Source organism: Bombus huntii, chromosome 15 (genome assembly GCF_024542735.1).
Source record: "Bombus huntii isolate Logan2020A chromosome 15, iyBomHunt1.1, whole genome shotgun sequence".
NCBI lineage: Eukaryota > Metazoa > Arthropoda > Insecta > Hymenoptera > Apidae > Bombus > Bombus huntii.
The window spans coordinates 4,548,510-4,566,649 of record NC_066252.1 but is presented as its reverse complement, the minus strand read 5'-3'; the positions used below and the strand labels follow the sequence as shown (position 1 = coordinate 4,566,649).

The window sequence follows — 18,140 nt, the reverse complement described above, 5'->3', positions numbered from 1 at the left end:
GGGAATTTTTTTCTCTGGTACTTTTAAGACGGATCGTTTGTTACAGCATTCGAATAATTTATTAGTCCCTGTTTGTATTTATTAACCTAGCGATATGTTACTCTAGAACTGGTAGAATTGTTTTAGCTTTTCTGCTAGAATTGTAAAAGATTGATGTCGGAATGAGCAAACGTTTAATAGTAATGGGAACGACTTGTACACGTAACAACTTATAGCCATCGCTAACATAGTCGAGCCGTGAGACGTTGTGTGCGCAACGTCCCGTGAGAATCCATACCCGACCACACCAAGTGCGACACAAAGACGACCCTTCCGCCTGCACAAGGCTGCCCTATGAATCCCTTCCGTGTTTTTCCACCCCAGCCAACGTTGTTCCTGATTCTACGAGGAATCGGAGAAATCTTGCCTGCTACTCGACATATGGCGCAGAGAGATGTGCCGCGCCATTTAGAAAGCCACTTGATTCTACACCTTTTTTCTCCTTTCATATGGTTCACTCTTAGACTGATTTAATATCTTCATAAAATTTTCTCAAATAAATACACTTTCAGTTTATTAGTTTATCAGAATTTAACCAAGCAAGAGGAATTGACGTCTTTTGGATTATACGATATATTTATATAAAGATCTTCTATCTTTCTACATATTATATTTTTGTTCAATCATAATTATTTTTAAACTGAAAATCGAACCGGAAATTCATTTTATTCTTTAATCTTCAATTTCCTAACCTCAGAAATGTTTGACTAGGGAACCCAGTTAATCACTTTAGAGAACAAGAATAGAATTTTAGAAAGATAGATATTTAACTTGTGATATCGCGCAGACTTTTACCGTTACAAAGTAGTGAAAGTTCTCCTTCTTACAATACTTTGTACCTGTATTGGAGTATCTAACAATTATGAAAATTCCAGAAGCTGAATAGAATCGATCACGTTATAATCTTCGTCAGCCGAAGAAAACAATTAATATCGAAAGAAAGACAATCATAGAAAGAAGATGTGCAAGCGCTTAACCTAACTGGCCTCATCGTGATCTGGCGCACGTTAGCGGGATTAGCCTTCGGTATATGATCACAGCAAGATGTAATGATTCTGACCACTTGAAACCGCTTCCTAAAATGGTCAAGATGTGTTCCACGTGCGGAACCATACAGTCCAAGACTAAACGTCCCGCGGAAGCACACTGACTCCGAATGGTTCCCACCTCGATTCGGCACCACGTGACTGGGTTACGGTAGCGTGTCTACGTTTGCGATCATTCCGCGGATAAAAGAGACCGAATAAATCCGGATTAAGCCGCGAACCCTTGTGACAAGGATCCGGTTAACATTCAGTAGCCTTAGCACATGGAATTATACTAACAAAGTTATTTCGGTTCCTTCTTTTTATTCTCCTTTCAACAAGCATTAACGTCCGTCTTCAAACTCTTTTTTCAACTATTCCATTAAAAAAAATGTCGTGTTCCGAGAGATTCTTATTTTACGATAGGAAGACAAAGAAATTCATTTGGCGTTCTTTTGCTAACTTCTCACCCCCCTCCCCATAATCGACAGGTGTAACAGAATTAATGCTGAGTCTTCGATGTCATAACATCGGATGTCGATCTGTGTCAATCGAAATTTAAATCTTCACGCAACCGGAAACTGAAAGTGGTCCGAGGATAAAGTGTCTCGAAGATAAGCGTACGTACGGTTAAACATTTTTCTTGCAACGGAGAAAAATTCTAACAGCAGTCGATTTCAAACGATTTGCACGACGAGAATGAAAATCCCAAAGATAGCTTTTCTAAATGGTTTTTCGAAGTTTTCTACGGCTCGAAGGGCTTATTCGAGAACTGCTTGACGACGAGCCACGCGACGTACCTTTCAAGGTGAGCGGGATTCGTCTTTCGAAAAAAAAACCTCCGGGAATAAAGTGGAGGTGCTCTTTCTTCTTCTCTCTTTCCCACTCTTCCTCGTGCATATTCCGAGGGCAGTTGGCGCGCACGTACGTATCGCTCCGATACGCGGGAAATTCTCAACGAAACTGGAAACTTACGAATTACGAAGGATATCATAATTTTTTAGACGACGAACCGCATGTTCGTCTGTTCGTTGAATATTGGAGATAGTCCATTTTTACTCTCAATGCTCCCGTTGTTAATAAACACTTGAAAACCTTTTTCAATCGGAACTTATCTCGTTTAGTAACATTTCTTCCCATAAGAAAACTTTTACTCTGCATACACCGTATGGTCTTTGAGTGTCTTGAAATATCCTTTCCGGTTTCTACGCTCGTTCTCATTAATCGATTCATCTAACTTCGACTCCTTAGATCCAACTAACTTGTCTAAACTGAACGAAGCTTCACCTATCCGTCTCATCTTCGTGCAGTAAATCCAACCTTACGAAAATCGGAGAACCATCGACGAATCAGCAGAAATCAGCGTGCATTTCCGACAACAGAAGCTGGCCAGTGACCATAACCTTCCTCATGTTGGACGGTGATCGCGTGGAAGAAACGTCAGCGGCTAGCAGTCTGAATGCCGTGGGCAAAAAAAAGGGACGTCGTTGGAAGTTCGCCGAAGGGACTGGAAACCGGACCTAGAGCGCTAGGTAGCTGTTCGTTCACGGGGCAAAACGACGGAGGAACTGGTCGAACGACATTTCCCGCGTCTCGCAAGGTGCCGGCAATTTCTCCAGGATTCCGCTTTCCTCCTGGCCGCGGTGGCTTCTCTCGTTCGAGTTCGATCGGCTCGACTCGGAAGACCAGGTTGGAAAGTTGGACGCGACGCGCGCGCTGGCTTCCCTCGCGAGGACGCGCGAGGCTTGCGAAATAGCTGACAAATTCACCAAGTTTTATAAAAAGACTATTTAACGCGACACCTTAATATATTCGATATTTCGATATTATGTGAAACAATATCTGTAAAACTGTAGGGATAATATTGAAAGCGAATAGAAAGATAATTTTGGTAACCTGGAATTGTTATACCGAATTTAAAAACTACTCTTTTGTGGAAAATGGAGCTCGTCGCGGCTTAGGTGAGATAAGATGAAAGGCCAAGGTCAGGTCAGAGTTTCATTTAAATTACAATAAGACCTGATATAACACTTTACAAAAGATTGGTAGTCACCTCGTATGACGGAAGTAATAGTAAAAGTGAAATGATTCTTAAAGAAATAATTCCAACAAAGAGATTTTCATATAAAAGACGTAGAAATTGTCAAACTGAAAATTCAGATGAAAGGCTGTACCAGTGAACAAAAAGCGATGCTTGGAACTTGACTTCGTGCGATTCTGGTTAGATTTTAATTTCACTTGCTTAAATTATTCCGTAAGCATACACACGGAAATATCTCACGTTTCTGGTGTTCAAAAATAAAATAATTATTATTTTTGGTTATATAAGAAAAAAGTTTTTGCACTTCAGCTCCCGTATAACACAAAATTCGTGTAACACTGAAAGTATATGTCTGCCGCGTTACAGGGGGTCGAATTGTATATATTTTACAAATTTGCGGTAATTTGGATGTGTCCGAATGCTTATGAACGGTAGTGTAGAGTATGGAGAAAGGTGAGGCGAGGGGTTCGCAGAGAGCCGAAGAAGAGGAAGGAGAGTCAGCTTGAGGTAAGATGCCGTGGCCTGTCGAGGGGGTGAAGAGAGGAGTGTGGAAGGAAAGGAGGCAACAAAGTTGGAGGCGGTGGGGGAGGCAGAGGAGGCAGAGAAGCGGAGGAAGGGAACAGAAGGAAGAAGAGGAGAGGAAGGAGAGAGAGAGAGAGGTTTCGAAGAGGCGGCCTTGAGAACGCGGAGAGAGCAGAGCGCGAGTCTAAGAAGAAGACGAAGAAGAAGAAGAAGAAGAAGAAGATGACGACGACGACGACGACGACGACGACGACGACGAAGGAGAAGAAGAAGAGAAGGAAGGAGCAAGAGAGAGAAGAGAGACCAGCCGAGCCAACTCCAACGCCAACGAACTGCTTCACTGGCAAATCACTCGCGGTTCTCATTCCAACGTTCGATTCTTCATCCGTGAATTAATGAACCGAGGAAACGTAGGAGCGGCGTTCTCTGGAGGCGCGGCGGCACTAGTCGACATCTCAGTCTCCGAAGTCGTCTCGGTCTTACGATGGACGTTTAAACGATTCGATACAACAGATTTATCGATTACGGTTAGAAGGATCGATCGTTAGAACGTAAAATTTGGAAATCCATCTCGATAGATTGGTAGACCTAGATAGTGATTTGACTTGTGCATGGCGCAGCACGCGCCTGAGATGCGAGATTATGCAACTACCATGACGTAAGAATCGCGACGCAAAAGTGGAGATCCAAAGACGACATGCGTACATTTTTCTTTGGTCCTGCGGATTCTGATAAGAACTAAACAATCGAAAACGTATCGCTGGAGATTTATACTCTCAGTCGTTAAAATCTAATGGTTGATAACAGGCGAAAAGAAGAAATTAAATTTAGACTTAAGGCGGACGATCGTATTTGAAATACGACCTTGGTACGTAGATCGAACGAAACTCGCCGAGATTTCCGGAATAATCTGGCAACAATTGGGGGCACAAGGAAACAGAGATCGAAATTTGGACTCTGGCAAAAGCTAGTATTCTTATTGTTACGCTTAAAAGGTTCGCAAGATCGCTGGAAGAAATCTTAGAAGCGTCACGATTCTAAAGGTACTTCTTTCGAACGCAACCGATTACGTTAAAAATTCCGAAGGAAACGCGTATCGACGTTCACCGAGCAATCGTCGCATGACTGAGATCAGCAAAACACCGTTTTATGTAACAAATAGGAAATATTTCAGAGAACATGTTTCCTCCAATTACGCGACTCTTAATGCACCATTATTTCCAGTAATAATTCGACTAATGAATACCGAAACTGATAATCCATACTGTACAACAATCAGGCGATTCATCAAGCCTAAAAATTACTCCGAAAGGAGAAGATATCAAAAGCTTGACAAAAAGCAATGTATCCATTGTGTAAACGAGTGCTGTGTGTATAACCGAGCCACTAGATTCGATATAAAGATACACAAGGCCATTCTACTGATATTCAACTATTCTCTGGTAAAATTCCTCGAAAGAACTGGTGAAAAGACAGCGTGTAAATTGAATTGGGAACCACTGGCTCGTGAGTGTGCGCCGCGCAGGTAGATCGGTTGAACCCACGGCTCTCTACGGAATACACAGACACTTGGCAAGATTCGCGAGGTCACGTGCTGCATTTGGACAGGCAGCGCTAATTTCATTATTTATAGCTGAAGCTTTCGATTTGCCGATCGGCCATTATTCCCCGCATCGGTAGTTCGTTTCGTTCGAATGGAACAAGACACATCTCTCGTAGCCTGTAGAAGAGGTTAGAGAAACGAATTCGAAACGCATCGGCTGAAATAGACGGCCGCGATAAAAATAAAATGCCCGAATCCACAAGGAAGCAACAGCTCGTGTTAAAATAATCATAAACTTTCGATTCCACTGGCTAGACTGTGGCCAACCACGGGAATATCGGGAATTTTCCTAGACAAGACAAGCTTCGTGCGTGACCCCTACCGATTTCAATAAAATTTTTCCTACGATGATAATTCCATACCGGCTCATGAAAATATTCCAACGCTTGAGGATAGCATTTACGAATGTATTATTTATACGAAACATTAAAATTGTCGTACATTTTCATTGACGAATAAAGCGTTTCGATGTCCTGATACATTGTACCATAAGATTTTTCCAAATTTCAAACGCAAGTTTCTCGGTTTAGGTTTAGATTACATTTATCGTACATATAAAATTATCACCATAGTAAATTTCATTGAATTCGGCAAGAACCATATCTGACGCGTTCTTTGCGAGATTTAGCCTTTGGTTGTAACAAGAATTTGAGAAAGATCGAAGTCGTATAAATCGAAAACAGTAGCAAAACGTACACACAAGTTGGAAAGGGATTCTAGATTAGTCACGGTACAGGTGATATTTCATACGAGAATCGGCCAAGTTTCTTCTTATCGTAGTTTTCAAGAGCAGCAGGTGCTCCAGAGCTAAACATCGGTATTACATTTCTCTCTAGTTTTTAGAGTTAAAGTCTAGGAACACTGGTCGTGTTCCCGGAGTGGTTTTGAATTATTACGGCCTATGATTGATCGTTTGAAATTTCCGTTGAATACACGAAGTCGAATCGTTCGAGATATCGAATAGCAAAGCGAATAGACTACTCGTCATTTATCAGACCGCAAAGATCCTTATCGACCAAGCCAGCTGTTAACACCTCGAACACGCCGCAGTGTCTGCAACTTTTCGAGTGGATACACAACACGGTGAATCCATTTTCAATTAAGAACGACGTCTCGTCGGATCGGTAATCCGGTAACCGACACTTATACCGAAGGAACGAACCGGAGGAACAGAGAGAATCGGGCCAATTATCTTCGAATCTCCGCTAGTTTCGCGTCGAAGCGCGATAACAGTGACCGTTTATCGAGCTATGAAATTGTTATCGCGAAGATCCGCGCGAACGATAATCGATTCCAGTCTGTCATCCAGCTATTTACCTCGATACTCCTAACTAAACTTTCGAATCGTCTTTTGTATACCGGACGAGAGAACATTGTTCTTTCATCGGCCGTGTTTTACAGCCAAGAAATCGATCGAAACAGAAATGATACACCGTCAGACTAAATAGTTTTCCGATACTTTCGACACGAAAAAAGTTCGATTTGCTTCTTCTGAATAACGTGATAGAATTTCCTCGTTATATAGGAACCATTTAATTAAGAAACACAAAAACGCGAGTGATCAGTAGGACTGTAACGATTAAAAATATAAAAATAACAAACTAAAATATAAAATTCTTCGTTTAGTAGATAGAAGTTTTTATCCAACTTTGTATTCTTTACGTAACTTGCTAAACATACGAATTTCTATAAATATCCACAGTTTATCGATAAGAATTAATTTCCAAGGAGAAATGACCAAACACATTGTCGTCCAGGTTTGAATCTATCCGCGTTTTCAAAAGCATAAATCCTCATAGGAAACTACGATCTATCGATAACGACTAATATCTCTAAGATGGAATACCTGGAAGTATTACTAAAAAAATCATAATTAAGTTGATTTAATAATAGCAACGGACATTTGCCAAATTGCACCTATCCGATGGGACACCTGTATCGACATTCCTAGGTAAACCATGACTCAAGAAAGGCCTTTCTCGTACTCATTGTCACCTTGTCAGGATCTTACGTTCCCTGTTCGCCTTGTTCCGTAGATCTCTATTCTCTTTACTATGTTCTAGTACTATACGCGACGTCTGGAAGCTGAACCGGAGAGAAAGCTTCGGACACGTATACCTGAACCGGGATTAGGTTTATCTTGCTTCCTGGGCCGGCTCCTCGGCTTTGAAAGTAATTGGAAGGGACGGAAGACGCTACCGCGTGAATGATTGAGTGCGGCGGGGTTAATCGAGTGCGTGGAAAAGCTTGATGCATTTGATAGCCGACCTGCCACGTCCGCAGAGGAGCGAACGCCGGGAATTAGATTGGATCTGAGCCTTCGCGGTCTGATAAACTTTGCACGTTTTGGGGCAGCTGATCTGATTTAATAACTCTTTAGGGATTATACGAACGCTCTTGTACCTCTCCTTGTTGCAAATAGAAACCACTACTCACATAATTCCCTTTCTTACTTTACGCCAGTTCAACACTTTGACAGGAAAATAAAATGACCACGAATCGAGAATCGAATTTCTTCCGTTTATAGCATCTGATACCAAAAGTATACGCTTATATAGGAATATGTTTACTTGTGTACAATGGTGCTTTAGTGATAATTAGTTTCGATAGAACTGATTTTTTGAATTTTACCGCGTTCAAGCTTCTCTACAAAACCATCTGAAAATATCTCTTCCTATTATTTTAGTAACAAGATGTCGAATGTTCCAAGGATCATAGTTGATTAATGAGAAAACTAACTAAACTGTCTCGTTTATTACAACGCAAAGACTAGATCCCGCCGATTGTTCAGATTTCCAGGGTGTTCCATCTACACGCACGTGCATTCCACTTTTCAGGCTTGCCTTGAACCTGCTTGGTTGCACGAACAGTTTCACGTGAAACTGGAACCGACCGACGATACGGCTTGATACGCTACCTGCACACGGCTTCATGCACTCGGCCTGGTATCTCCTCGCGTGCCTCGCCAGTGAAACGAGCCTTTCCTCTTTCCACGGCTCTTCCCCTTCGTCATCCACCGATTCGTACCGGCGATTTACTAGAACCGCGATGCTGCCGCTCGCGAACCACCAAAACCTCGATAGTCGCTTCGTTTCCTTCGCAAAGCTATTTCCCAGTGTTACTTGAACGTTTGACTGATCGAAATAACGCGAAAACCGCTTGTACCGATCATTCTGACTATGGATTGTTAGGATCTATTAAGGTATTAGGATATAATTGAAAATTAATGGATATAGAATAACTTGGTGTTGTAATAAATTTTTCGAAAATTCTCAGGTTAGAAAATAATGAATTTCCTGAATGGGTTATTAGGATAATCTAACATTAATGGAAATATGGTATATAGATCTTGTAGTAAATTTTCTCAATATTTTTGAACTAGAAAATAATAGAATGGAAATGGTCACGCGAACTTCCTTGTAGATATAATAATAGAATGAAATATATTTGTATTTTTAGTAATAAAAGAAGAGATTGTAGTAAAGAGAACGCGTATATAGAAATTTGCAAAACTACCAGAGGCTCGCAACCAACCAAGGTGCCGATACAGTTTGTCGCGAGGCGATCAAGGTCCTTCTTATCCTACCGAGAGGCCGCGATAAGATAAGTCCACCGACGACGTTCGACTTCCGATTGCGCTCGAAACTTCGTTCATCGTCTCCTTCTCGTTTATTCCTCTTTCTTTCTTCATTTTCTCTCTTACAATTTAGTGAAAAGAAAATAAAACTCTTATAATTTCCCTGTTAATTCTTTAACGATATCGTAATGTAATAACGAGCCAATTATAATAATAAGTCGCATATCGCTAATTTTAAAGTCGTAAAAGTTTGATTGAAATCAGAAATCAATCTCGATTTACTTGATTATCCCATTAGCATACTACTTTCTTCGTACTAGACATTCTTGTGTACTTATATATATCTAAATACGTGGTACCTACGCATCACTGAAATATTAATTTCGATTGTTCGTAATTGTCATAATTTCATTGTTCTCAAAGCGCAAAAGTTTAGAACGAACGACGACTAAGGAAACACTGAAATTAATAAGACGCGGCTACAATATCTCAGAGCAGAGACAACTGGTAGAGGACTGTACATATGTTACTGAGTTAATATCCAAAGATAAGAATATTATATTTCAATAAAACGTAGAAGAAAACGAAGAATACGAATGGTTCTACAACAACTTTACGCTTGCACCAATTTTTCTAGTATACGGAAAACAAAATCGTGAAAATACAACACAACTGCATCTGAGCTATTAAAAGAAACAGGTCATATAATTGAAATAGAAATACATCGGTTCTCCCCACTACATGTTTATATAATAAGAGTTTACATTTAGATAAAGTCAATGAGTAAGCGTTCGTTTAATCTGAAACTAAGTAAAATTTCGTTTCAATAAATCGAGCTTAGATATAAATGTATCTCTGTTGAAAGATCTTCGAGAAATCGCGACTAGAAGGGGGACGAAAATGGTCGCGGTTGTTGAACGAAGTAGTTCGACGATTCGTGCGAATGTAGCAGCGTGGAACGCTTATGATAATGAGCCCTGGCGATTACCAGACGGGGCCAGCGAACAGGGAGATGATGTCGAGCCGATAGAGACGTCCAGACCGGATACAAGGAAGGTCGAAGGAGAAGAACCGGATAATCGTCACCGTCGTAGTAGCTACGCTCCGGGTATCGGTTCTGGACGGCCCTCTACTCTGCTCTGGCCTTCTCCAGACGAGGAAGGAAGTCGCGTTTTGCGCGTACACCTGCGCAAAGGGGCGCCTCCCACCTGCGGGCCACCTGAACTTGCGGATAGAACCGTGTCCCAGACACTTCCAGGGCACCTGACTCGCGAACATGCTCGCTGTGTCCACGATAATTGCCTCATGCACCATCGATCCCTGGCTACTTCCAAATACATCTCTATCCCGATTATTCCAATGAAAGTTCGCATGATTGTAATGAACGAAATGGTTGTAGTACGTTCGGATAGAATTTCGGAACGATACGAGTATTGTTTAGCCAGGATACTTTTCAGAAATCCTAGATTTGTTCTTCTATCGAATTCTTAAATCTCTTAGATATTAAAGTAACAAAAATAACGAACGATAGATGCCTGATGCTTTCCGATTCATCGATTATTGCTATGATAAAAGTTTCCACGATTATTACCAAGTACGTTTGACTGGAATTTTCGAAGGATTCCACCGTGTTTAAGTATATTCGTGTTTTTTGACCGACTCCACGCAAATATCTAAAAGTTTGCGCCAAACGCAGTGAATGTGTTAAAGAGAAGATGAAACTCAAAGCTGAGCAGGTGAGATATCAATGGAGAAGAACGATTGTGAATGGGGATCGGGTAAATAAGTATTTTGGTTAGCTCCACAAGCCTATTTACTAGCGGCTACATTTCGAGGCACGTTCGACCGTGCAACGGTCACCCACCAGGAAGATCCTGGCCGAGCTATGATAACGGATTCTCCGAGTATACTGTTACTACGCCCGAGAGAGTGTACTAGTGAGAGACTGCCAAACGATTGGCGCGGAACGAAGTATCGAGCCGTAAAGGAACAGTCTGAATATAGTATCCAACTATAAAATTCTTACAATTAAATATTTCGTATTAAGCCTTATCCAGCAAAGGCTGGATCATTGTTGTAACAAGTGTCAGATAATTTATTCTGCAGTGATGAAGCAAAGAGTCGAATGAAAAAAACCTTTTATCTCTGTGCGTGATAACTAAACCGCAAATTCTCATGCAACTTCGTATCTTTATCGACATAAATGAAGAATTAGAAACTTCGTTTCATTCATTAAATATTATAACGAGCATTCTAGTTTAGACACTTTATAAACCTTTTATATATCTTTAAATTTCCCATAAATGCATAAAATAATTTGACAGAATAATAACACAGAATAATAACGTAAAACATCTGCATCAGTCAGAATCGATTCAGACTTCGAAAAAAAGATACGACGAAAAATGCAACTTTCTTTTACCTTTTATTTATGCACTTTTATAATCGAGAAAAAGAAACGCGTGGGAAGATACCTCGTGTTTTTCGAATGCGCAGATCACAGCTACGAGACACGCTTACGTTTTGCTCGGAACTTTCTTCGGCCGCGCGATACACCATTTTCACGAATTTCACGTGACCATTTCTTGAAAGAAAGCACCAATACACTACGGAAACTCGTTCGTCGAACGGGCGAGCGTTGTTTCGCGTGACGAAAAATTGTTACAGTCGACGTGGCGACAGATTATTTATTTCTGTCGCGGATACGGTTCTCTAATCGCGGCAAGATTGATCTTCCTCCGTCGTGTTTCCCAATGGAGCCAAAGGTGAGCAGGCTGTCGTGGCTGTGTCCGATGGAAATTCATCACCAGTCACGGCCTTCGCCTTACCTCGCCTCACACTCCATAAAATAGTTAGAAAAATATGTATCAAGGACGACTTACAATGAGCACTTCAAGACAGAATAAATGCTGTTCTCTTTTCTTTATATAAATATAATACGTGTCAAGATACCAATTCCTATTTAATTAGAATTTTGCGTCAAAAGATCATCCTCTTCGATTCCCCAACCCAAATAAATGATCGGTCACAGAATTTACCTGAAGTAATGTGATCCAAAAGGCGAGCAGTAAAAAGGGTCGTTGTGCATGTGAGGCTGTCCGGGTACTCCAGGACCTTGCGGATGAGCGTGTGGTCCCATAGGACCGGTGGGTCCAGGACCGCACATCCCAGGGCCACCTTGAGGCTGCATACTGGCTCCGATCATGCTAGCAGCGGGACCCATGGGATGTGGGCCAGGATGGTGCGGCGAACCGACCATGTGAGGTCCGGGATGGTGAGGATGAGGTGAGGGTCCGCCGCCACCCATATGTGGGTGAGGCGCGTGAGGCGACCCGCTCATCATTCCGTGAGGTGGCATCGGGTGAGGGCTAGGGGAAGCTCCATTAAGATGGGGTCCACCGGTGACACCAGCGTGCGGCGTCGGTGGACCCCCATGAGTCGGCGTAGTGGCTGGCTGTGGAGGCGGTAAACTAGGCGGTCCGGTCGGTCCGGTGGCCGCTAGCGGCGGCAGCGGGCCATTCGCCATGTTGTTCAACTGGGTTAGCGAGGCCGCCGCCGACGCCATCGCCTGCAAGGGATTCGTGGCGCCGCTCGTAGTGCTGATGCCTCCTAGGCCGGTGCCGGCGATACTTTGACCGGCGTTGTTGTTCCCGACTATATTGTTATTATTGTTGCCGGTATTCTGGAGGCCGGCGTTACCGTTGCTGGAGCCGTTGCTGGCAGCACCAACAGTGTTGTTGGCGTTGTTGCTCACACCGCCGCCAAGCGATTGCAAGGAGGGCGGCAGCGGTGGCGAGCCGGCGGGGGGCGCTGCCGGGCCCCCGAGGCACCGGCCCGACGGACCGGAGGCGGTTACGCTGCTGGGTGCTACCGGCACGCCGGCGTGCAGTGGTATTCCACCTGGGGGGCGCTGTGCCACCCTCACCGGCATCACTCCCCCCTCCACGACGCCCTTCACCCTCTCGTCGAACTCCCGTCGGCCTGATGACTGGGGTACGAGCGCGGGAATCTTTCGATGCTCGATCAGAAATCTATCTAGCTTCCACGATGCCAAATCTCTTATTAATCGAATTTCGCTTTTGGCTCAGTTTAGAGGCACTATTTTTCAGAACCTATTGCGTTTACACAATGCCCCTCAATGAAGCTCCAACTCGATGTTATTTGTTTTTCACTTGTACGTTTAAAGACACTGTTTCTAGAATATATTGTGACCGTAGGAGAATCGTAGGAACAGTGTTTTGAACGCAATTTGTTGACAAATAGTTTGAAGCAGTAATAAGCCCAAATTCGTAACGTTTGGTTCGACCTTTAAGAAGGATTCAAGTTAGAACACCATTAATCACGGCGAACAATCACGGCGAGGAATCACAACACTTCGCGGTATGTTTCGAAAAAGTAGAACTCGGTGCACGCGGCTAGGACGGAAGGGACGACACCTCGTGTATCAAGTTTCAAGTTTCTTGATTCGTTGGGTTCACGAGGGACAACGAATTAACGCCCCGTGACATCCAGTTCATCACCGCTCAATGTCAGCGTCCTCACTCCTTTCACCGGCGGGATGTTCGATTATCTATTAGAACGATTCGACTTCGAGTTGATTAACAATGCGTATACCACCTGTTCGCGTCTGTCGCACTAAAGTATCCAACAACTTCACAACTTCAAATCCTATAAACGAATATCTCCAATGGCGGCTGAACGAAACACTAAAAACGATCAACGAAGTCACAGTGCACTTGATACGAGATACGAAACGGGAAAAATCACGGGTAATACACTCTATACTCCATCTATCGACGAAAATCACACACTCGACTATACAACTTGTTTTTACGACGCGGTGTGAAAAATTATGGTCGTACGATCACCGTTTCGCTCGACCAACTATCTACGATCAACGACTATACACTAGTGCAGCAGTTAGTGGCGACAACCAGCGAGGTAACTGCGGGGGCACGTGGCCGTCACGTCGTCGGCGTCGCGGTGCGCACCTACGTCGCGGACCAGCACACCTCGTCTCCCGCCCATCCTGCCGGCCTTCTTCTCCTCCTTCTGCAAACACTCTCCGCCGACTCCCGCGGGAACTTTCAGCATCCCGAACTCAGTCGCCGCTAGGCGACCCAAACACCAAGCCCGCGCGACCACGCTGCTTCCCAACTGGATGGCCGTGTTTCGGCATAGTCCGTCACGCTCTCGAGTTCACTCGTTTTATGTTCCTTTTACACTAGGAGAGCTCCGACTCTTCTATCGCGTCGATTCCGAAAACGAATCAAACTTTCGGCCAACAGACTCTATCCGATAACGTATAGACTGCAATACTCTCTCAGTTACTTCTCAATGCAAAAAACCAGAGAGAGATAAATAATACGAGAAAGACGAACGCAGTTCGAGTGAACTATGTACATATCGCGAGACGATCACTGAACACTCGAGTCACCGTGCGCGCGATCCACACCAAAGAAACAGACAGAAGAGACGAAAAGAGAGAGAGAGAGAGAGAGAGAACACGAACGCGGGACAACGCGCGTTGCGTGTCACGAAGCAACAAACGACACTGTCCACGAATAGTTGTGTACTCCACGAGAGCAAGCGCATTACTGCGGAGCGGCAGGCTCCGTGGCGTTGCTGTCGCATTCGAGCTTTCGAGGACAGAGCGGCATGCTGGAGGGGGAGAGCCACGCGAGGATACGAGGTGGGGGAAGCTGAACCGAAGCCGCGGCGAAAGGAACGTCGGAAGGGAGCAGTCTCACGCACGGATGGAATGGTGGGGAGCCACGTGAGCGCCCGATGCCCGGTGTCCACGCAACCGACGTGGGACTTGCCTTACCTTGCGTTACCGCGCCATACCATGCCTTCCTTACCGAGCCGTGCCACCCTTGCCAAAGAACGCTCTGATTTTTCGTTCCTCCGCGTATTCACCTTACGGACGTACTATTGCCCGTCGTTAACTCATTAAACGTACAATGCGGCGTCGGAACCCGTATCGAGAAGGAAGGGACCCATCGGTAACGACACGAGCTTTTTAAATATTTTCCAATGATCTATCGTGTGGTCCAAATATTTTTTAAGCATTCAAATATCTAAAGCGACATGACGTAAAGATGAATATTATATAAAAATTATTCGAGGAGTTTGAATAAATTTTCTGCGAGTAGTCGTAGAATGAAAATGATGTAGAAGTGTGGTATTCGAATTTGTTTACTGAGTGGTTGGTCGCGTGCTAGTAGGAGGTCGTCTCTTTATCGAAGTTTACTAGAAAGCAGTTTCACTTTCGTGTGATTCGAAGGAACCTGAGAGTCCTAGAGGAACCGATGTAGGATTCATTTCACTAAGATCACAGAAGCCCAGAAATCCGATTCATTGGGTTCGGGGTCAAGTTGAACGCATTTGTACGGCGTGATGAGGAAGAATGGTCTACCACCTTGACGCGCGGCACGTGCGAAAACGACCATCGCCCTGCACGATGTACGCCCTACAACTACCAGTTTTTTTCTTTTTTCAAACCCTGTTACAAATTTTCTTATAGAAACGCTTCTTTTACGAAAGAAGAAACCGATATTTTCCTTTAGAAAAGTTCACAAAGACTCAATTATTAGAATTTTATTGTTGAAAGAAAGCTTTCTCCCATTATTTTGGTGGAAATTTGTTAATTCAGTTGTGGATAAGGTGAAATTGGCCAAGTGACATCAGTGGAAGTCGAACGAAAGAAGAGAATAGGTGTCATTAGTTTCCTCGAGAAATTATTATATTACTTGCGGAAAATCCAACTGAATTCTCAATAATTGGAAAAAATAAAGAGCAAAAAAAACTATATTACTTTTTGTTCATTAAAATGAAGGATACCTGGAATTTCCAACGTTTTGTAAACGTTTCACCTCCAGCCCCTGCCACTCGGACAATAATACCTCTTGTCTCAAGCTCTACCTGCGTGGTAAGTACCGAGTTACCTGAGTCTCTATCCTATTCCTTAGGTCGCGGTTAGGGCTTTCTTATCAGCTTGGCACCATTTCGGACATATTCTATGTGCTCAAAATATTTCGGTATAGGCCTTGAGCTCCAACAAAATAAGCGTCAAAATGTTATAATCATACATTTTAAACGATGATGAATTCTAACAGATTAAAGGCGTGTTTCTTCTTCTTTTAATTAATCAAGTTCTTTGTAGGAAATTTTTCCATTTCTTTTTTTTTTCTCGTTATGACCACCCAATTAAAATTTTCATTATTTAGGAATTTGACGATACCTATCTCTATATTGTATTGGACCGAATAATATAACAAATTTGTTAATATCGTTTCAAAGGATATTTAAAAAGATTATTCAAAATATTTAAAGATACATGAATTTTTTTATTAAACGTATGTATATGTAAAGAAAAGGAAGAAATAAATTATTCCTTGATTATAAACAGATTTTATAAAAAAGTATTTAATGTACACTTTTAAGCAAACGTTGACCTTTTAAATGTAACAGCTAAGTTTTTAATAATCCAGAAAACGTACCATGTACCTGAATAGCAACTAGAGTATCAAGCGTTACTAAACTGGAAAAACCATCGAGTTCATCCTTTGAAGAACAGTTTTTCTAGTGTTCGACTACATTCTTGACGGAGTTCCAACGAAATTTTCTTTCGTGGGTGGTTTCTGGTTTACGCACCGTGCCACGACCTTCTGCTATTGAATATCCGTACAGAAAAGGAGAAAGAGAGTCCAGTTCTTGGATACGCTACCAGGAATTCCCAGCGACCATTAATCTGCTCTCTGCGACACCCAAGGCCCCGTTTCCTTCCCCCTTTTTACAGCCCCCTTTTCGACCAGGTAGACGTAGCCAGGCTCGATCCAAACCAATGTCCAAAACATTAGAGAAACGTGTCAGGTTGTTGCACCGATTGAAAACTTCTGTCACAGCCGGAAGCGAAGGAGGGGCTAATTATAGCAGGGATTGATTGTCATGATCGAAATAATAAATTCTTCGTTTCGATTGTAAAAACCACGTGTTTTCCATTTAGAAATATCCTAAATCTGCTGTTTTCGCGAAACATATGCGGACTGTTTGGGTTGTAAATCATTAAGATTACTAGGGACGAAGGATAATGTAACTTTATTGTAGAGGTTTAAGTCGTCCCTATAGTAAACAAGTTTTCAAAATTCTAAATTTGACCTTCACTAAAATATACCAAAGTAACCGTCAAACTCACAAACTGCGCAATAAACTCAGATTGCTAGAAATGTATAAGATTCGAGAAAAGGAAGAGAATCGCGGATCTAGTCACACAGTGGCCTAGAAAAATTACTGATTCGACGGGAAGATGAGTGAAACTTCGGAACGTGAGCTTTCATATGGCAGGTACAGAGGTGGCAGGGTCCTCGGCGTGGAATCCTCAGGTGACTCGTCGAAAGTTGGACGTCGAAGCCGGAGGGTCTCGAAGGCAAGGAGGCAGCGAAAGCAGGCGAGCAGACCGACGGGCGTCGCGCAAGAAGGAACAATTAGAGGCCAAATAAAGACGAAGAAGCGAGTCACAGTCGAGCGGGTTCGCAACGAGCGTGTGTGTGATTTCGGTCACGCCGCGCGCCTGTACGTTGACCCCTGGAGAAAGAGAGGAGAGAGAACGGAAAAAACGAAGAAACACAGGGGCAGACAGCTGAAAAAGGGAGAGAAAAAGATCGACCGAACACAGCGGAGGGGAAGAAGAGAGGTGAATGGGGGAGGGGGAGCGAACGAGGAGAGCATTTGCTCACCGTTCGTTCGTTCGTTCGTTCGTTCGTTCTTTCTTCCTCTGCGCGAGAGAGGGTTCCTCGACTTGCCTTCTCGGTTCGAACTCGCTGCTCGTTGCCACCACGAACAGAGAACGAAGGAGAGAGAAAGAGAGAGAAAGAAAAAGACCTGAACGAACCGAGGGGGACAGGGGCACGACCAGCGTGCAACCAACAGAGACGTCGTCACGAAGGAACGATAGGAAGACAGAGGTAGCCGGAGGAACGTTCAGGAGGCTGAGAACTCACTCCAAGAGACTGATCAACCGACGTACACACAGGTTCACCGCGAGTTAATCGTGCCCACCGTTCGATCATGCGAGCTGGAGACCGTCAAAAACTGCCCCTTGGCTCTATCTTCTCGTAGCCGACAAAATTTTTGATGTTCAGGGTGCTGCTGATCTAGTGTCTAGAGAAGCTGAAGTTGAAGTTGTGGATCAGAAAAGAGGGTGAGCTTTATGATGGTACTACTAGTCGTACTTCTTCCTGAGGAGGAGTTACAGAAGAGTTGTCGCGAATGCAGAAACCGAGATGCAGATTTAGACTTTGGTTACCGTGGATGCATACATACATAAATTCT

At 43.4% G+C, this 18,140-nt stretch overlaps 1 protein-coding gene across 6 annotated transcripts in view; it reads right to left on the bottom strand.

Annotated features, from left to right (window-relative positions):
* LOC126873711 (LIM domain-binding protein 2) overlaps positions 1 to 18,140 on the bottom strand; it is a 134,575-nt gene that overhangs the window by 56,111 nt on the left and 60,324 nt on the right. Inside the window, exon 1 of one of the 6 annotated variants that reach the window (XM_050634872.1) lies at positions 11,846 to 14,410. The exons of 3 other annotated variants lie outside the window; for them this stretch is intronic. In XM_050634872.1, the coding sequence (XP_050490829.1) occupies positions 11,846 to 12,738 (893 nt within the window). In that variant the 5' untranslated portion in view covers positions 12,739 to 14,410. Of the gene's footprint in view, positions 1 to 11,845; positions 14,411 to 18,140 lie in introns of those variants that run through there. 2 more of the 6 variants (XM_050634875.1, XM_050634874.1) reach the window with 2 other exon arrangements.